Source organism: Branchiostoma floridae, chromosome 11, assembly GCF_000003815.2.
Source record: "Branchiostoma floridae strain S238N-H82 chromosome 11, Bfl_VNyyK, whole genome shotgun sequence".
NCBI classification, from domain to species: domain Eukaryota; kingdom Metazoa; phylum Chordata; class Leptocardii; order Amphioxiformes; family Branchiostomatidae; genus Branchiostoma; species Branchiostoma floridae.
This window is the reverse complement of record NC_049989.1, coordinates 13,671,237-13,692,918: the sequence shown is the minus strand read 5'-3', so window position 1 is coordinate 13,692,918 and position 21,682 is coordinate 13,671,237. Positions and strand designations below refer to the sequence as shown.

General features: G+C 42.3%; 2 protein-coding genes across 7 annotated transcripts in view; both read left to right on the top strand.

Annotated features, from left to right (window-relative positions):
- Positions 1 to 21,682, top strand: part of LOC118426514 (coiled-coil domain-containing protein 157-like) — a 1,184,186-nt gene that overhangs the window by 217,143 nt on the left and 945,361 nt on the right. The window lies entirely within an intron of this gene.
- LOC118426508 (nitric oxide synthase, brain-like) overlaps positions 1 to 21,682 on the top strand; it is a 95,474-nt gene that overhangs the window by 46,997 nt on the left and 26,795 nt on the right. For all 5 annotated transcript variants that reach the window (XM_035835959.1, XM_035835957.1, XM_035835958.1 and 2 more), the window contains exons 2-5: positions 4,061 to 5,003; positions 19,258 to 19,418; positions 20,297 to 20,459; positions 20,724 to 20,815. In XM_035835959.1, the coding sequence (XP_035691852.1) occupies positions 4,164 to 5,003; positions 19,258 to 19,418; positions 20,297 to 20,459; positions 20,724 to 20,815 (1,256 nt within the window). In that variant the 5' untranslated portion in view covers positions 4,061 to 4,163. The remainder of the gene's footprint in view (positions 1 to 4,060; positions 5,004 to 19,257; positions 19,419 to 20,296; positions 20,460 to 20,723; positions 20,816 to 21,682) is intronic.

The following is a 21,682-nucleotide window of genomic DNA, read 5'->3' as shown; positions in this document are numbered from 1 at the left end:
ATGTCTTTGGAGGCATCGGACTGAATCCGCAGATTAAGGATACAGACTAATGGGGAGTTTATACACTATGGAAGGGGAAATACATTATCCTTATAGTACCAGATGTGGCCAACTCTTAAAGTCTGAAAATCTCATTCTTTTACTGTACGAACTCCTCAACAGTACTTAGTGAGGCTACAGCAACAAAATTTTATGGGTGACATCAACGCGTGCATTGATTTGTTTTACCAAGCTAATTTGATTATACGGATGACATTATCTGGGAACTTCAAAACTGATGCGAAAGAAGAAGAAAAGTTTTAGATTAAGAAGTTGCATTCATTGTGAAATCTAAGTGGTCTGGAAGGCTGAAAATGACTGAGCACAGAGAGTATGGAGGGTGATCAATAAGTTCTCAGAAGGTACATGTAAGTGACGAGAAAAACAAGGGTGAATTGTGATCAGACATGTGTCGGTCGAGTTCCCAATGCCGTAAATAATATTTTTTCAATAATATTTATTGATTTTCAAAGAAAAAGAAACACATACAAAAACATGCCGTAAATTCTCTGTCATTAACAAAAGACATTGCCTCGTTTATCAACAATAGGTTCTTATCAACAATACATTTTTGTTATTTCACATCTTCTTTGACCCTGGAATTCACTTTTCACATATTCTATGACATTGATATATGTTTTCTCATATATACTTTGTTGCAATCTATGGCATACATTTTTTGCTTATTTTCCAGCTGCTTTGTACGATTCATTGGTCCGAAACTTTTTACTTCCGAAAAAATATTGCTTCGCAGGCGAATGTCATACATACAATCAAATCAACATGGCCTGATTTATGAAAAAGGCAAGGAATTCAACCCCGCTACGAAGATGCCCAAGAACATGCCAAAATTGGGGAAAACAAGTTGTGTGGTAGCCTTTATTGTAAATGTAGTTGTAGAAGTGACGCCAGTGAGGTAGCCATGAGCAGAACTAGATATAAAAGTGACACTACTTCGAATTCCATAGTTGTAGAGGCGACACTAGCGACACTAATGTAAGTTTTGTAAGTGATATTAAGATACTATACTCTGTGCACTTCTTGAATACAGGAGTAAACGACTTGTTAGCTGTAATACCATACCTTGTTTAATCACTCTCATTCTTGTTACAACGTTAATGGTCTCTATCTTGGAAATTTAACATCTTGATTTCATATCCATCTTGTTTTTGTCCGTCTACATACATTGGATTTGGATTCTGCAAGTGATGCCATTCTTAACTTTTACTTGCTGTGGCCTAATCACGTTGTAACCACGAAACTGTGCACCAGCTGGCTTGAACGTGAACTTCGCCATAAAAGGCAATAATGACTGTACTTCGGTCTGCGTTAGATGGAGATTCCTTAATACTGATTATATTAACTGTCTTATAAGTTGATCTTGGTAGTCTTTTTATTAAGACAACTTTGCAGTCGACGTGACGAGACGCTTAAAGACTTAAAACTGAAAAAAATATACAAGACGTTAACTTCACTTCGGGAATGTGTAGGTTCTTGTGGCGTTATACCCCTGCCACATTATTCACAATCTTCGGGCGTATCGATGGAAGATCGGCCATATTTAAGATCGACAGAGGGTTGCGCGCTTTCACCTCAAAACCGTATCTGTCACATATAAGCCATACTTTGTACCTTGTATAATTGTTGTGCAATAAAGTTATTATTATAAGCGAAGCTCGGGCGATTGCCGCAGAATCGTCGTCCGATCGATTTTCGCCAAATGTGACAGGGGTATAATACCCGCCTCACATTATATACGATCTTCGGACGTACTTCGCGATCGCAGGAAGGTCGGAAGATCTTAAGATGGTCTTGCGTATATTTCGCCCCAAACCTGTTCCCCTCACATATAAGCGAGCCTCGTGCGATCGATGGTGAATGAATCTATGATAATGAACCTCCCATGACCTCTTGCACGTGGACAAGGTAACACAAAACGTTCCTCAAAAAAGGCAAGAGATCAATAAATGTTGCTTATTTTGTTGTCGGAATCTTTTTAACCAATGAATGGAATGCGCGGGCATAACAGAAATGACACAAGAAAGGAAAGTGTGTCACAAAGCCAGCCTACATACTGCCACAGGGGCCACAATGTTAGAATTACCCTCACATTCCCAGAAATTCAATATTTGTAAACAATCGGAAGTCGGGTGAACGTCGCCCGAACGTCGCCCGACTAACGGGCGTTCGCCATCCGATTTGCGTTCGATGATTAATAACTATGTCTGTGCTCGCCTATCGGTCTTCAATCGTTGGATTGACGCAAGACTATTGACCGATACCCTTGCGAGGTACGCACGATTTGCACGCACGATCTGCGACTCGGTAACGAGCTCTGCGATTTCGGAGATCTCTTGCGACTTGTCGCTTATGTTAAGAACATGTTTCGCTGCACCGCGACCGTCGTAAGACTCCTGAAAATTGCCGGCGATCCCTAAAAGTCGCAAGATGATCGTGAGAACACCGGACGTCTTACTCACGAAAATGTCATTTAGAGCTCGTAAACTAGTCTTCCGATCGAATCGCGCCTAATGTGAGGCGGGTATAACGACAGGGTCAGTCAGGTGTAAATGAGCTTTGGTTAGCAACGTCCTCGGATAAGACGTTAAATTGATGTCTCATGTTTTAGGTCAGCCACGCTTAGAGCACGTAAAGCTAAGGCCACAACCCGCCGTACGTGCAAATACGTGCTGTCTACGTGCCAAAACGTGGGCAATCTTTTGGGATCCGTAAGTGGTAAGTATCGCCTCCGTACGAAGTCGTAGGGAATCCGACGGATTATGGAGCACGCAGACATGCCGTAGAACTTTACGTGCATGCAAAACTTTGTGTGCTATCGGACTGCGGATTCGCCCCTAGTACGTGCCAGTTCGGGCGACGCGCCTGCCCTGTACAGGAAGAACGTTTTCAGAAATACGTGGCGGACGTGGCCTCTCAAAAAAAACGTACGGACAAATTGCACGTACGGCGGGTTGTGTTCTTAGCTTAAAGAAACCACCACGCTTCTCCAGATATGCAGCTTGTACTAACACAAATGCGCCCAAACACAGACGTGCATACATGTATCTGTGCGTAATTGCAACCGATGTGTAGTAGTCTAATAAAGAATTGATCCAGGGGGGATTATTGCTTAGAATATATAACTTAATCAACTAAAGATAAGGTATCCCTTTCCCATATACGTTACGGACATGGTTCATATCATTTGATAATTAAGTAAGGATTGTCTCTCTTCATCTTATCTCTTCATCTTTAATCATAATACCAGGATTTCATTTTCATTAGTTATCTTTCAATTTATCTCTTTATATATGTTCTTGTTTAATGGTTGATACCACCGAAAGCTATTTCGTTCAGTTTTTCATAATTAAAAACGTTGAGTGGCGAATAAATCATCATGTGTCGTTAAACGTTGTTGGTGTACCAATGTATAATGTTTCTCTTTTTTATCATTTGCGTTTCATTTCATTAATCATATGGTTAAGAGTGCGTTCTATTCCACATCCATGTCGTTGGGGAAATGTTGAAATGTTCACCGGTTTAAAGTCTATTTGCACCTAAGTACTGAGATCGAACTTCAGTGACGAAAGTTAACTGGTATACTAAAATACATATAACGTAACGTGTAGTCAAAAGCAAAACTAAACGAATGAAATAAATTCATAGCACAAGAACATGATATTAAAGGCTTGCCTAATAAAATACTATGGCTTTACAAAAAATGATCATTGAAATAAACATGACATCAAGTAGCAAAAACAGATTAATGATGGCGGTTGTCGCAACCGAAGTCAAAGACCACGGTGAACACTCAAACTTCTCCTTACCGCCAAATGAAACCCCCACGAAGTTGAAGTAGTACTTTATAGGGTTAGGTGTTACATATTCATGTGTTATCGGTGTCATTAGAACTCATGTCGCCCTAAGCTGACACGTGGATGTGCCCCCACGCTCCGACCAGGCTACCTCCCCGTACATAATGCTCTCACATTCATTTATCTCTTCCACTCTTCACTTACAGGTTCTGATGTGGACACGACGCATCGCAGTAACCCTCGCTCCCTCCCACCCGACGTAAAACCCAGCTGTCTCTGTTAATCATTCGTCTTAAAGGGCGTTCAACTATGGAGATTCGGCCGAACGTAATTGCCGTGAAGTTGATGAAAAGGGAAGGGGATGGGTTGGGCTTTTTGGTGAAGCAGCGCTCGTGCAACCCCCCAGTGATCGTCTCTGACGTGGTGCGAGGCGGGGCGGCCGACCAGAGCGGCCTGATCCAAGTCGGCGATCTCATCCTCTCCGTCAATGGCACGAGTTTGGAGACCGTCTCTTACAGCGACGCTCTACAGGTACTGAGGTCTGTGGAGGTGGGTAAACCGACGGAGATCATCCTCCGCGGGCCCGAGGGTTTCGCGACGAAGCTCGAGACCACTTTTACGGGGACGGGCATCCCGAAAACGGTTCGTATCACCACGGCGGAAAGCCCTCTGCGCTCTCTCGCCCTCTCCCCGGCTCGCAGACTCATCAAGAGGATAACCGGCAATTCTCACGTCAAGTCAATCGACCACATCAACGCAGAAGCTCTCAAAGAGAAAGAGACTGTTTCAAATGGACCGCTATGCACTGACCACACCGACCAAAAGATGGAGACGCCCAAGTCGTGCTCGTCAATCGCTGTACAGACTTCCCCAGAAGAACCTGCCACCAAAGATGTGAACGGACAGTGCAACGGCAATGGCACGGTTGAAAAGCTAGACAAGACAAAACTAACGCTAGACACACTTTCCATAGCCTTGAAGAGGGAGAGCGTCAACGGGAATGAGCTTGGAAGGCCCACCGAGGACGGGCCGTCATCTAGGCGGAACTCGACGACGCTGAGCCCGTCGGCAAAACCAAGGTATGCCCGCATGAAGAACTGGCTGAACGATAAGCAGATGACAGACACCCTCCACAACAAGGGAACACCGGTATGTCTGCCTCTACTACTCCTTTATCTTCTATTTACAACTCTGTCAAAAGTGTGTTGTTTTGTAGCCGAATGAAAACATGCCGTGTGAATGCCCGGTCACCTCCTTGTGTTAGATCGTCTTCTTCGTTGCACAAAAAGGTGTCAACTGACGTACGAATCCCACATTACCTTGAAAACCTGTCAAATCACTCACATGTTTAAATCTATCGTGCGCCAAAGCTAGTTAAATATTGATACCAATGTATTCTGCGGCTGCAATCATTTTCTATCAAACGGAGTATAGTATTTTTGTAACCCGAAATATTGTTTTGAATTAGTGCCCTATTAAGTCACCTTTTCAATGCAACGCTCATGCTGGGTTCTCTGCGAAGACCAAGCATTTTACAAATACATTACAAAAAGTTATATCTCATGGGTTGATTCATTCAAATCTTAATCATTCTGAAGTTTTGATTTGTAGAATATGTCGAATTACGAAAAAAGAAAAAAAGGGTATATTGTCTATAGCTGGTAATGTAATATCTTGTTTTGGTTTGTTATTGTATATAATTATGCAAACAATCAAAAACAATATCATAGATCTAATACAAGAGAAAACTAATATGCGGAGGGGAGGCAGAAACATACGATAGGACTTTCCGTGTACCTCCCTCAGACACTGCATAACATGAATGGTACAGATGGTACAGATTCAAATTAACAAATGAAACTGGAAACATTTTGAAAATAACAGTGCAAAGATCTCTTTATTTATCATAAGTGTGAAACATCAATGTGATTGTTTTACTTTTGAACTTTTTACAGATATTTGTAGTAGTAGTTAGTAGTTGTAGACATCTATCCTTTTGTAACATTTTCTAAATGGTAGAACTTTGATTAATGCCCCCGTAGAAAGCCCTATCTACCTACCCCATAAACGAAAGCCCTATTGTCTACCACTGTATATTTTCATAATCTGATGCTGGTCATTGGTTCTCTGTAGTAAGCCATCGAAACATAACACTCAACCATTGGTACGTCCCTGTACTTTTTGCAAGAATAGTCTTCTCTGGCCCATTTACACAATGTTAGAAAAATTGTAGAAAATAATGAATAATGGTAAAATACTGTTACCATCACTTAGAAGTTTTGTGTAGCCTTGGAAATATTCCGAAAGTTAGAATAACCTTTAAAGAATCGAAGCATTTGTAAATAATAACGTTGACAACCCTCTCGGTGACTTGGAATGGACTCTACCCTAAAGCTACCCTGTCACTGCCTCTTTAATATTTCCACTCTGGGCAAGAAATTACGCCAGACTCACCGATATAAATATCAAAGGAACCAAATAAGCATGTTAGCACAAAAAAATCTCTCTTCCTTCTCTGTACTTTCAGTTAAGATCCCTATCCGCTTTGAAAGCGACATATAATCACGTTACGGTTTCCCTTACCGACACCTGACCAAGTTAAGACATCTCCCTGAGGAGACGTCCTTTAAGAAGAAGTTAGATTACCAAGACACGTTCCTTCTCGTAGCTCAAAGAAGACAGAGACGATAACAATTTTTGCTCTCCATCGCTGTTGGCGTGTAAGCAAGTGGTTGGTTCACACGAGCCGGCCTTCTCACGAAATCTAATTGGGCGTCGATATGGTTTATCAGTTTTTGAACGGTGCAATATGAAATGATGAGATTGGTGTCGGCTTGCTTTTGATGCGGTTTCCTCAAAAGGACATTGAATAGAGAGCTTGAGTTGAGCCTAAGTTGAAACCAAAAAAAAGAGCATTTTTGAGAAAAGAAGGATAAATTTGAATTTGGTGAAAACCATCGAACATGTATACGGCGCAACAGTTCATATAAGCGATGTCCCTGTAGCTCAACTGGTAGCAGCTTCACAGATGAGCTCCTAGTTCCAATTCATTGGGAGACTCCGCTTCAACCCTGGATTAGCATCTCGGTCTGGGTTACTCTGGTCTTTCGGAGGGAACGTGAATGGAGTTCGAGGAGCTGCCTCGAGCATGTTTAAAGAGGAAGTGCAAGCAAACCCTTCATGTAAAAACAAATATACCCTGCTACTATCGACGTTTAAGAGACTTTCCCTGCATGCACTTATAATTAGGATATGGCCACAGCTACATTGGCGATTCTTGCGATGCCTGGGAGTCATAGATATCATTTCAGAGTGTTCGGCTTTTTTAAAAGAAAATATAGATTTCCACAAATATAGATTTACATGTATGTGGTATATCGTATGACGCATATGAACCAGATTAACTATAGGGGTAATAAAATTTGCAATAAAGTGACATTTGCTTTCTACTCCCTTTGTAAAGGTGCGTGTAGCCAAGTGGAGCTCGTTAAAATGTGTGAGAGAAATCTTTGTGCAAAACTGACAGATGCAGCAGAGCGGAAACTCTCGCACAATCAGCTGGCCCCAGGAGTGAGCGTCATCATGACGTTTGTTTGAGCAATGAAACCACAGTTTTCTCATTAAGGGTTTGACATTTGCACGCTCACGACTCATCATTAGTGACGACAATTCACATCAGCAGACGTATGTTCTTCTTAATGATTAGGTCACGAGTGGAAAACGTGCCGAGCAGTTCACGGACTGTTTTGCAACGTTTGGGCGTGGCCCCGTGGAATGCCCTATGGCTAGTTTTTTTAAATCAAACCGGGACCCAGTGACAAATAGACGCCTGACCTACCAGTGTGAACATAAAGAGGTACCCTTGTGGTATCCATTTCCGACAGTCCATCGGGACAATTTTGCAGCTTCGGTGCCCGGCCGGGACTACACCCCTGAAGGGCACCGGTGATACCCCGACGGGTACCGATGCAATTGTGACTGAAGCATTACATGTCACCATAAAGCACTATCAATCATTCATTTAGCATGCATTGTATTTCACATGGGCCTGGCCATATGTGCCATACGATCGCAAAGAGACAGGAGTGCATGTATCACATACTGAAGATTCAATTGTATTGTATACGTATTATTACCGGAAAGGATGTCTTATTCTCTTCGCCAAGAAGAGTATGAGATTGCTTGACTTGGGTCTGTATGTAGGTCAACAGCATATAACTCGAGAAATTGTGGATGGAACTTTGTGATTTTTGGTAGGTGTGTAGCAGTTGTCGAAAGGAATGCCAAGTTTGAAAACGGTTTACCTGGCGTTTTCCTACGGTACTGCAGCCAGCTTGGTATGTTTTTTGCGGTTTGTTTTTGGCAGCATAAGTCAAAATCTAGCTGGGCGATTTTCACGAAACTTGGTAGGTGTGTAGCGGTTTTGGAGAGGAAGGTCAAGTGCGAAAATGGTTTACCTGGCTCTTACCTATGGTGCTGTAGCGGGATTTGTATGTAAGTGCGTTTGTCTGTAAGCAAGATAACTCGAGAACCCTTGAATGGATCCTGATTATATTTGTTAGGTGGATTGGGGTTAGGAAAACGAAGGTCAAGTTCGATAATGGGTACCCTAGTGGCTGCCTAAGGTACTGCAGCAAAACTTTTAATTTTGGCACTTCGTGTTCTGGACATACTGTGGTCATGATTTTTGAGTGGTAGATAGCCCTTGAAACAGAGAGTAAGTGCTGTGAGTTTGGACCCCCTAGCGGCTTTTTGGGAACTGCAGGCACCGATTTCCGTTCAAACTTTGGACGAGGATAACTTGAGAACGTGTAAACAGATCATCATGATTTTCGGTATGTAGATAGAATGAGTGATGAATTATACAATGTAATACTAATTATGCAAATCAGTAGCTTATTTGCATAATTAATGAGGAAAGTTCATAAATCCATGCCAACAGCATATAACTCAAGAAGCTGTGTATGGATTTTCATGATATTTAGTATTTAAGTAGCGGCTGCGGAAAGGAAGGTTGTGTTCGAAAATAGTTGACGTAGCATTTTCCGTTAAGACGGTAGCGGGCCGAGTGTGTGCGTCCTTTTGTTTGTGGAATGCATAACTCGAGAAGCCTTGAAAAAATCCTGATGATATTTGGTAGGTGGGTAGGGGTCAGGAAAACGAAGATAAATTATGATAGTGGGCCCCCTAGCGGCTTCCTAAGGTACTGCAGCAAAACTTATTAACAGAAATAAACTGTGCTCTATATATCTCATTTTGACCTATATCTATGGACACAGCTGTTATACAGATGGTTTGCTGGAGGACGCCCTTACACTGGGGACAAAGTCTAAATTGACAAGCATGAAATTCTGATTGACCAGGGATGCTACCAGGTCATCTGTCAGGTCACAGTCTGGTTTTGGTAATGTTTGTGTGTTTGTGAGGAACAATAAGACCTTAAAGTCTTAAATAAAGGCATGATTATTTGGCGAAGAGATGGGTTCGTTGAACTCTAGTATTGAAAAATATGTTAGCTTGGTGTATTCTTTATGGGTCATCAATGCTCTTTGCTAAACTCATCGAATAGAGATGATCTTATCACTTCAGAGATGCTAATTTGTTGGCGAAAGTTGCTGTCCAAAATTCATTCAAACATGTAACATTTTTGCTTTGGAGTGTATCACATCAGAAGTTACAGTCATTTAAGTGAGAAGTCAGTTGTGACAGGTTTTAATTACGTTAAGATATATCTCCTTCTTTTCTTGGCTGTTTTTCAAGAAGTCGTTTTATCCACGTCTCTGTCAAACCGAGTGGTGTTATACATCTAGTACAAAACGGTGCTTAGACGTGGCATACCCTAATCCACTTTGAACACTTTATCGTGCGATACCCATGGTCGTGTGGTACCCATTGCCGTGCATGCGTGTAGTACCCTTTGTCGTGCGGTACCCATTGTCGTGTGGTTCCGATTGTCGTGCGGTACTCATTGTCGTGTAGTACCCATTGTCTTGCGATATCCATTGTCCTGTGATGCCCATTGTCCTGTGGTACCCATTGTCCTGTGGTACCCATTGTCCTGTGGTACCCATTGTCCTGTGGTATCCATTGTCGTGCGGTACCCATTGTCGTGCGGTACCCATTGTCCTGTGGTACCCATTGTCCTGTGATACCCATTGACGTGCGGTACCCATTGTCCTGTGATACCCATTGTCCTGTGAGACCCATTGTCCTTTGGTACCCATTGTCCCGTGGTACCCATTGTCGTGCGGTACCCATTGTCCTGTGGTACCCATTGTCCTGTGGTACCCATTGGCGTGCGGTACCCATTGTCCTGCGGTACCCATTGTCCTGCGGTACCCATTGTCCTGCGGTACCCATTGTCCTGCGGTACCCATTGTCCTGCGGTACCCATTGTCCTGCGGTACCCATTGTCCTGCGGTACCCATTGTCCTGTGGTACCCATTGTCCTGTGGTACCCATTGTCCTGCGGTACCCATTGTCCTGCGGTACCCATTGTCCTGCGGTACCCATTGTCCTGTGGTACCCATTGTCCTGTGGTACCCATTGTCCTGCGGTACCCATTGTCCTGCGGTACCCATTGTCCTGTGGTACACATTGTCGTGTGGTACCCATTGTCCTGTGGTACCCATTGGCGTGCGGTACCCATTGTCCTGTGGAACACATTGTCGTGTGTACCTATTGCCGTGCGGTACCCATTATCGCCACTTTGATCTACCAGATGAAGCCATTAACATGCAGAGTCGGTGCGTTCTAAGAATGAAATCTAAGATTTCGGTTCAGTGACGGTTGTGGAGTTGAAAAGCTTTCTTCAAACATTCCAGTCGAAGGGCCAATTCTATTATCAGGGAATACCACGTCTGTCTTAAAATTCCTATCAAAGAAATGTAGGTAAATTTGGATTCATCTGACGAAAAGCACCGGAAGGTTGTCTGAAAGGTATGACCATTTCCAAAACCATATCTAGTTACTTGTGTAGCTGCTTTTTTGCGTATCTTATTACCTGGATGTCTAACCTTCATCGACGTATCCCACTTTGAGTAGCTCAAAATTATAGTTCAAAGTTTGTACCTCGAGCAATTGTCGTCCTGAGGTCACATGGTGCCAAAAGACAGCCTCCAGACCAAACAGGTAGCAGCCAGTCAACCCAATAACACCCCCTCAGTGCTGTACAACAGCGTCCTTTCATGTAATGACCGTCAGCCCAACTGAGCATCATATAGGGCCCCGGGCTTACGCATAGAAAAACACATCTTCTAAACCTTCAAAGACATCACGCTAACCATAGCCTGCCATTTCACCAAGAAATCAAACGCCGTAGGCCTTTTATCTATCATACCTTTGCCCTCTTAATGTCATGACTACATCTAATTTAGGAGGACCTAGGGTTCAGGCACCGGTTGCTATTTCACCGGCTGCTGCTTGGCAATCTCCTGTCACGCGAAGCAACTGCTCACTTACTGGCAACAAGTCGTGTTATTACTACCGTTCCTATAAAGCGCTATGATCACATTGTCCAAAGTAAAGGCTGGAAAAATCAAGAGGTGGAAGGCGTGGGTGGGTATTGCTGATCTCCTTTGATTACCAAGTATTCTCCAAAGATCAACCTTATGAATACATGTATAGGTTGTAATGTATATAGTTATGTCCGGATGACCGCAAAATAGAAGTGATTGCAAAATTTGCCTTGTAGTTATCGCCGGTGATAAACATGACAACCAAGCGTATCCGTCTTGGGGATAATTATATTTCTATATTAAGATTTTAATGCTCTAAAGCACCCTGTAACTAATTGACACAAATAACCACAGCTGCCTTGCATATACTGTTTAAATCCACGATTTCATTAGTAAACTTCCATAACAAATGGGAAATGAAGTATATTGCCTCTGTAGTATTTTTTAAATAATCATTATTGTTTTATTGGTTTTTCTTAAGAAAAATATAACAGATACTAATTTTTGTCTTCCTGATCAAGACGTCATAACATCATTTTGTCCCTTTTTGGTATCCTTACCCCAAATTATAATATTACCATTACAATATTCTGTTCAGTGTCGTTGAAGCTGAAATTGAAATATCTCTAAAGCGCTCACGTCTATGCTCGTATTATCCGTTACAAACGGCCCATGTGCGAGATACATCCATGGTTATTGAAGTCACCTGTAGGCCCCATTAACAACTGACAGCGACATGCATCTGCTTGTTTTATTCAAGTCCTCCTCGGACCCTGTCAGTTTTAATGGCCCCAGAGCGCCCGGATGCATCGGTCCGAAACGACACCAACATTTATCGCATAAACGTTTCGCGTTATCTGATGATGACACACTGCCGACACCTAACCATCTGTGATTTTGCAGTGATTGCCCCCTTGATACAAGGCAGGGGAAGTAATAACATAGTTTAGCGGATGTACATGCATGATATTCCACAGCGCATTATAGAGCAAGGACACCGCTGAAGTGTGAGGGATACGATTTACACAAGCAGCAAAGAAACGGAGATAATTAATTTAATAATGAGTAAACTGGTATTAAATTGTTTGTGTCTCTTATAGGTAGACATTTCAACAGACTATCCAAAAACTAAATGTTATTTCTACGTGTGTCTGTTATGTTCTAAGTTGACATCAAAGTATTGATGTCTATATTAGACCGCTGCCGGCGGGCTGATATATTTTAAATATGGGGGGCCGCTGACCTACAAAGTATCAGAGTAAAGATGATGTATTAAAAGCTATGTGAAGCTCAGAATCACTAACCAGTGAGAGACATATCCTACTGTGTATAACCAGTGGTGCTGAACAGAACAGCCCACAAAGAAAATTGCATTTCATACTTGGTTGTGCAGTAGACCTGCGTTCAATGTACTATCTTCAAAGGAGCCTCTTGACTTGGAAGCACATGCTTACATCTCTCTATATTGACGAAAGTATACATGAAGAGTATGAAACGTGATCATGCGTACTGTATACACAACACTTCCACGAAATCAAGTCATCCTTTCTTCTTCCAACTCCCGAGCGAAAGTTCAAAGCTGAGAGCCTAGAGCAACATCTTTATGGAACGAGCTTCCTTACTATCAGAGTCCATTCCGAGTCACCGAGAGCGATTTTGATTGATTTTTGTAATAAGTTTGAGTAAGTATTTTGAGTAAAAGAATACTTCAGTCATTAAAGTTCTAAATCGTTCAAACAACTAGAGTTCGGCGACCTCATACCTCCATGAAAATATAGAGCTTTTGTAAATTTCATGCAAATGAAAAGACATTAACATAATTTATGCATGGTGTTGTTCATCATTGACAATCGTACACATGTCACAATTATAAAATTCCCATTATTAATCATAAAGCGGTTTTGCAATTTTTACATGAATTATGCAAATAAGTTCCTCATTACCATATTTAGTATCTGCTTATATTCCACCTATCATAATTAACATGTGTTACATTTATTGAAGTCCAGTTATTGAAAACAATGGAATTATACAATTTCCTCATTAATTATGCAAATTAAGTCCTCATTTGCATAACATGTATATCATTATGAACATCTTTGCCTAAGGTACCCGCATGCCTAATATGATGCCAATCGGTCAATCCTTTCTGCAGTTATCCTCTTTGGAATGTCTTGACAAAAACGCCCCTGCAGTTCCTAGATTAAATGTTAGGGGGCTGAAACTTGCTCCACTTTGTCATGACACTAAAAGCTATCTACCACCCAAATTTCAAGACCATATCACGTCCAAGACAAGAGATACATAGAAAAAACTGCTATGATTGAATGTTGTCATTAATTATGCAAATTTGCTCCTATTTTGCATAATTAGCATTTCATCTTGTACAACATTGTCCAAGGTACCTACATACCAAAAATGATGAAAATCCGTTGTTCCCTTCTTGAGTTATCCTCGTCAGAAGTTTTTGACAAAAATGCCCCTGCTATCCCAAAACTAGACGCTAGGGGGCCCAAACTTATGTCACTTCTTCCTGAGCACAAGAGCTATCTAATACTCAAAAATCGTGACCATAGCATGTTCAGAACACCAAGATAGCAAAACCGGAAGTTGCGCTGCAGTACCAAGGGCAGCCGCTAGGGGGCCCAAAATCTAATCATTTCCAGCTTTCATCACACCCTACCAACACACCAAGTATCAAACCAATCCACCCAGCCGTTCTTGAGTTATCTTGTTTACACACAGACAGACAGACAGACAGACACACAGACAGACAAACGCGGGGTAAAATATAACCTCCATGAAATTTCATGGAGGTAATTAGAAATTACAGTTTGAACTTGTTTGAACCTACTTTTCAAGCCAAACGTGAACATACAAAATGTCATTACAAATTATTTGAGTAACCTTTGAGCCTTGTTTCGCGTTGAAATCTAAATAAATAAATAAAGAACAATAATTATTACAGTTTGCAATTATACGAAGATCGTAAGAGAATCGTACGACGACTGTCATTTGGGGTTGCATCCATCTCAGCCCAACCACGCCCTGCAGTTCATCGTCATCTGGCAGTGGATGATACCGCTAATCATGAGACGTTGGAGAACATGTGTTATTGATGACCCCGATTGTACGAAGATCGTAAGACGATCGTACGACGACTGTAATTTGGCCCTCACTTGGGGTGGCATATATCTCGGCCCAACCACGCCCTGCAGTTCATCGTCCCTGTATCTCCATCTGGCCGTGGCTTATGCCACTAATCATGAGATGTTGGAGTATATTGATGGCCCAGATTGTACGAAGATCGTAAGACGATCGTACGACGACTGTAACTTGGCCCTCACATCTCGGCCCAACCACGCCCTGCAGTTCATCGTCATCTGGCAGTGGATGATGCCACTAATCATGAGATGTTGGGGAACATGCGTTATAATACCCGCCTCACATTATATACGATCTTCGGACGTACTTCGCGATCGCAGGAAGGTCGGCTGATTTTAAGATCTTAAGATGGTCTTGCGTATTTTTCGCCCAAAACCTGTTCCCCTCACATATAAGCGAGCCTCGTGCGATCGACGGTGAATAAATCTATGATAATGAACATCCCATGACCTCTTGCACGCGGACAATGGAATATAAAACGTTCCTCAAAAAGGCAAGAGATCAATAAATGTTGCTTATTTTGTTGTCGGAATCTTTTAACCAATGAATGGAATGCGCGGGCATAATAGAAATGACACAAGAAAGGAAAGTGTGTCACAAAGCCAGCCTAAATACTGCCACAAGGGCCACAATGTTAGAATTACCCTCACATTCCCAGAAATTCAATATTTGTAAACAATCGGAAGTCAGGTGAACGTCGCCCGACTAACGGGCGTTCGCCATCCGATTTGCGTTGGATGATTAATAACTATGTCTGTGCTCGCCTATCGGTCTTCAATCATTGGATTGACGCAAGACTATTGACCGATACCCTTGCGAGGTACGCACGATTTGCACGCACGATCTGCGACTCGGTAACGAGCTCTGCGATCTCGGAGATCTCCTGCGACTTGTCGCTTATGTTAAGAACATGTTTCGCTGCACCGCGACCGTCGTAAGACTCCTGAAAATTGCCGGTGATCCATAAAAATCGCAAAATGATCGTGAGAACACCGGACGTCTTACTCACGAAAATGTCATTTAGAGCTCGTAAACTAGTCTTCCGATCGAATCGCGCCTAATGTGAGGCGGGTATAATGACCCCGATTGTACGAAGATCGTAAGACGATCGTACGACGACTGGAACTTGGCCCTCACATCTCGGCCCAACCACGCCCTGTAGTTCATCGTCCGTGTGTTTCCATCTGGCAGTGGATGATGCCACTCATGAGATGTTGGAGAACATTGATGGCCCAGATTGTACGAAGATCGTAGGACGATCGTACGACGACTGTAACTTGGCCCTCACATCTCGCCCAGACCACGCCCTGCAGTTCATCGTGTGTCTCCATCTGGCAGTGGATGGTGCCACTAATCATGAGATGTTGGAGAACATGCGTTATTGATTACCCCGATTGTACGAAGATCGTAAGACGATCGTACGACGACTGTAACTTGGCCCGACCACGCCCTACAGTTCATTGTCCGTGTGTCTCCATCCGGCAGTGGATGATGCCACTAATCATGAGATGTTGGAGAACATGCGTTATTGATTACCCCGATTGTACGAAGATCGTAAGACGATCGTACGACGACTGTAACTTGGCCCGACCACGCCCTACAGTTCATTGTCCGTGTGTCTCCATCCGGCAGTGGATGATACCACTAATCATGAGTTGTTGAGGAACATGCGTTATTGATGACCCCGTTCAGCACGTACGGCCTCACACAGAGCCGCCCAGAAACGTGCCTCCCAGCCGCTTACCCCGATATCCTTCATCGGGAAGCACACCGCCGCTTTAATCCCTAAATTGGCCCGTTCACATGCCATCCGTCAGCGGCAATCAGGAAGTAATCCCTCCGATGATAAGGCAGCTTGCGCCAATTGATGCGTTGCCATTTCATCGGCGACAACCAAGCCCCTTAGGCACGTAGACACAGGATGTCGCTATTATATTTCATCCCTTCTAAACTGGAAACAATTGTCGCTAACGTTCTGGAGTGGAATATTTAAAACTGAAATGAGATGGGGCAACGCATAACGGTCGGGATCAGATTACCCGTCAGGAAGTTAAGCAGGACACTCGTCATCTGCGTACGTGCAAGTCGTGATCCATCGGAAATGAACTGGCTCTGACATCTCAGGAGAGCGGATACTTTACACATCAGTTAACGGTTTATTCGCGGGTCAATCCATGCGTCAAGTCCATACCTTCACGTCTGACTGTCCCTTGATATCCCCAGAAATTGTGCCCTTGGGTACAAGTACTTAACACGACTTTACTTCCTTTGAGTGGGTAGAATATGGTGATATCAAGGTATTGCACGGTGACCTTGTGGTTAGAACTTGGAGGTACTGAATAGACTCCACTGATACCCCACTGATGTTGTACCCTTAGGAAAAGCACAGGACTTTACATACTTTACACAGGTGTAAATGAGTACCTAGCTTATGGCTAAGGACGTCCCTCGGATAAGATGTTGAATATAGTTCCCGTGTTTGAGGATAGCTAATACCTCAAAAGCGTTAAAAACACATCACACTTACAGTCCTATCATAGTATGGCCGCACCTGGGGCAATAAATGCTGTATTGGGATAACCGGTATGATGAAAAGCTGCCACAAAAGACCCTTGCAATTCACTCAATAAATTAGCCCAATCAATTTTACATTTCTCGTAATTCAGTTCCTGAAAAGAGACAGTAGTCTTTCCTTCCAATAACAACCGCCAACCAGCCTAACTTCAAGCTGATTTCAATTTAGAACGTAGAGAGGACTAGGCTAGGCGAAACAACAAAGAAACCAAAACTCCTCACCATGTATACTAGTAGTATTGCCCCTTTCTCCTGTAGATTCCGGGTTAATGCCGGAGTCAAAACGGCCAACCTTGACGAAAACTTATATCCTAACGGTGCGGGGGTGCTTTCCTCTGAACTTCTGGTGTGTTAAATCGATATGGGAAAGAAATGTACCTAATTCGTTCAAGAGATTCCCGAGTGAGGAGAGTTCGGGATACATTGATTCCAGGTGAATATTATCAAAGGAATAGTGGAAGGAATGTGACCCTTATCTTAAGACATCAGCTGGACCTTGAAGGGCATCCAGAAGGCCTACGATGAATCATTTGGGGGGACTTGGCAGTAGAAAGACTTCAAGACAGCTCGATTTGTTATTCAGACTGAGTCATTCACTCTGATACCATCTGCTTGTACCATTGCCTTGTGGAAAAGTTTCCAACTTCCATTCCTGGAATAAGGAGGTTCACACAATTCTAGGTACGCATGCGCAGTGTCAAAGGTGAAGGCCCCAGAGACATAAACGAAACACGTCAGGACGCTCTTATGCAAATTGAGACAATAATTGACAGAAGATTACTGATTACTAATGAGGGGCCTTCACCTCTTTTTACCCAGAATGCATTTCGCTGCTCATGCGTTCTTAGAATCGTGAACATCCTTATTCAAAATATAACAAAATCTATAGAGGTCTCTTATAGTGAAAGATAAAGAAGACAGCAGGTGTTGAACTGAATATACATTTACACATCAGAGCCAGGTAAGAAATAACTAGACCATAACATTACATTCAGATGGCGTTTCAAGTGAATCAGCCTAAGCCCACGAATGAAATGGCCCCGAATTCGAATAGCACGTTTAATTGCTCCCAAGGTACAACTTCTCACAAAGAAATCGTTAGACCAAAGAGATTTAATGTTGTTCACATTACGTACGGTAAAAGTAAGGTCGGTAGGTAGAGTTTCTTTTTTGATATACAGATATACATTGTACAAGCACAAGTAAAGTTGGTGAACTGAACAAAGAAGTACAATAATTACTTCACATCCATCCTTGTTAACAGTGTGAAATACAGGAGGTCTGTTGGTCAAATGAATGAATGAATGCCTTTGTTGTACATACATACCCACTGGGTTCAGTACAGATCGCAACAAAAGATACAAGAAATATATACAATGGGTCTATAATACTCAAGAATCGTATTCTACTACGTGAATTCGACTTCTTCTCGCTTCTTTGTGATATTGACAATGTAGGAACAGATATGCGTTGTAAGTAAAGGTTTGTCTAAATATCATCATTCTGATGTCAGATCGGAAATTCCACACAACTAGAAACACGGCGTTTTTCTTTCCTTAGGCCTTACGAAAATGATTATCCTATGTGTATGTAGCTTGACATCTTGCCAATTGGAGAGAGAATAATGTTTAACGATGCCGTTCTAGCCACGGTGAAACGCGCTTCGCTGCACCCCATAATTGTTTCATGCGTATCTCCCAGCTGCCCAACACATCGGTACCGTCTTCACTCGGGCTTATATAAGATGTTTCTTGATTATACATACACTTGCTGTCATGACCTCGAGGAGAAAAACAATTCCTATACATGGTCTAGCAATTACGATTTTAATTCTTTAGTTGCGTTTTCCTCAGTTAAAACATATAGCTTTTGCTGGTGTGTTCTTCTTCTCTCTTCTCCTTTCTTTGTCATAAACAAATCATTGCTTAGAACTGTCGGTTACATCAGCATATTAGGTGCTAAAGAAAATATGAACAAAATATTATTTGCTACAGTGAATACGAATGAAATATAAGCTTTTACGCCAAATATTAACGAAATATCATCAGTTGCAACAAATTATGTTGGCGACGTTTAATGGTCTAGCCTAATGGTATAGTATTGTGTACAAGTATCTTGACAAAGAGCAAATTACTGTCAGGAAAACATCCTGCATTTTCTCGAAAATGTTGCCTTTCTAGTTATATTTCTATTTTATTTTCCTACAGGTGAACCCCTGCTCGGGTACGAAGTGTCTAGGCTCGCTGATGCGCCCTAACGCCGCTGCTCTGGCCAAGAGCGGCCGGCCAGCCGGCGAGGTCAGACCGAAGGAAGAAGTCTTAGAACACGCGAAAGAGTTCCTGGACGAATTTTTCGCATCAATCAAACGGTAAAGAAGCCTGGTCGTTTGCTGTTTGCTCTAGGAAAGTTTAGTGGTATGGTCGAAGCAAAACATCAGCATCAATGCAATGAATTACAATGGAAATATGTATATTTATTACTATCATCAGATATGAAGAAAAGGACAAGATTCCTCCTCTACATGCTGCCTGGACAAAAGTATTCAACACATTCCATTTCATAGATAAATTCTATTACATTATAGGAGGAGAAAATAGATTGATATGTCAAAGAATGTTTAGACTATAGAATGATACGTAAACCCAACATGTTGATATATTCATATACAAATGATTTACCTGTTTATTACTCCTTTCGTATCTACTTGTATTCTGTAAATCGATCGGGATCGAGATCGTAAATGTAAAAGACCTGACGAAAGTCACTGCACTTATGTTGTGTTAATAAGATTATTCATACATTATGAAGACAAAAATGTTTCCAACAAAACCCAATGCTCTCTCGACTATCAAATGGACATTAGCAGCGACAATGACTGTGAAATGTTGCCGAACGGATATGATAGACATTTTTGTTGAAGAGGTTCATTAGTCGCGTTTGTTCACAGTTAATAGAATTTTTCATCAATCAGTGACTGCTATTAAAGGTAAGCACGCGTACCTCCAAATTTTCGATGACTATCAGTCCACTCGGCAAGGAGGCGTGGTGAGGGACAGAAGATCCACGCCAGTCTTGACCTAGTTCTCCCAACTCTCGCGAGAACTAGGTCACTCCGTGATCAAGATGGACTGATAGCCAAAATTTGGAGGTACGTGTGCTTACTTTTAATAGCAGTCACTGATTGATGAAAAATTCTATCAACCGATAGACATTTTGTTTTCATTGTCTTTCGTCCCTTCTATGCAGGGCTAACACCCAGGCACACAAGCAGAGATGGGCTGAGGCGAAGGCGCAGATTGAGGAGAAGGGTTGGTACGAGCTGACGCAGATGGAGCTGACGTATGGGGCCAAGCTGGCCTGGAGGAACGCGCCGAGATGTGTGGGCAGAATACAGTGGTCCAAACTACAGGTACGAGATGTGTTGGCATGTAGTCAAACTAAACAGGGTAGGAAAAGATTGGAACAGTTGTATTGTAAATTCGCAGTGAAGTTGCTTTATAATCTCTTCTTCTCTTCTGTAGGCTGTATGCACTCATGTGACTATGTATTGCCTTCTATGCTGAATGTTTGAACATATACAACTCTTATCCCCTGGTTACATTTGTTAAGGTTAATACGTATGAAACTTAACGTTGCGTAAAAAGCAATAGCTCCCGGTTTCTACATATTTCAGGTGTTTGACGCCCGGTACGTGACCACAGCACGGGGCATGTACGAAGCCATTTGCAACCATATCAAGTATGCAACCAACAAGGGAAACCTCAGGTAGAGTATAGACAGTCACGCACTCACTCCGGGGTCTGGGCTGTAATCTTATCTGTTTCTCCATTCTATCTATCTGTCATTTATAATGAATGTATAGACACACATGCTGTGTCTGGATGAATCTTGTGAATATCAACCACAAATACACTCAACTGGTTACAACAGGGGTGAGTCACATAGCAGGACACTAAGGAACTCAACTTCAGTCAGTTTCAATGCCGAACCTACCGTTTCATGAACATTACCTTACCATATTGTGTGCAGTGCCTAAACGTATTGTGAAATGTTATACGATAGTTTTTAATAACATTTTTACCTTCGCCAAGAAGGTTATATTTTGGGTAGCGTGTGTATGTGTGTATGTTTCTATGTCTGTAGAAGACCACCATAACTCAAGAACGCCTGAATGGATTGTATTAATATTCGGTATGTGGATAGGTCTTGTTGAGACCTAAAAACGATTAGATTCTGGGCCTCCTAGCGGCCTGTTACGGTACTGCAGCGGAACTTCCTGGTTTGATATCTCAAGTTTTGAACATGCTGCGGCTATGGTTATTGAGTGGTAGACAGCTCTTGATGCCGAGAGTAAGTGGTGTAAATTTGGGCCCCCTAGCGGCTTGTTTTGGAACTGCAGGACAGGTTTAATGTCAGACTTTAAAAGGGAATAACTCAAGAAAGGATTAACGGATTGTTATGATTTTTGGTATGTAGATGTCTGAAGTTATGCTACATATAATGACATAACAATTATGCAAATTTGTGTCTAATTTGCATAATTAATTAGGAAATTTGGTAAATGCGCTCAGTTCCATTATGGGACCATTGCAACATGTAACATTTGTATCTGAGAAGGACAGGAATATTGAT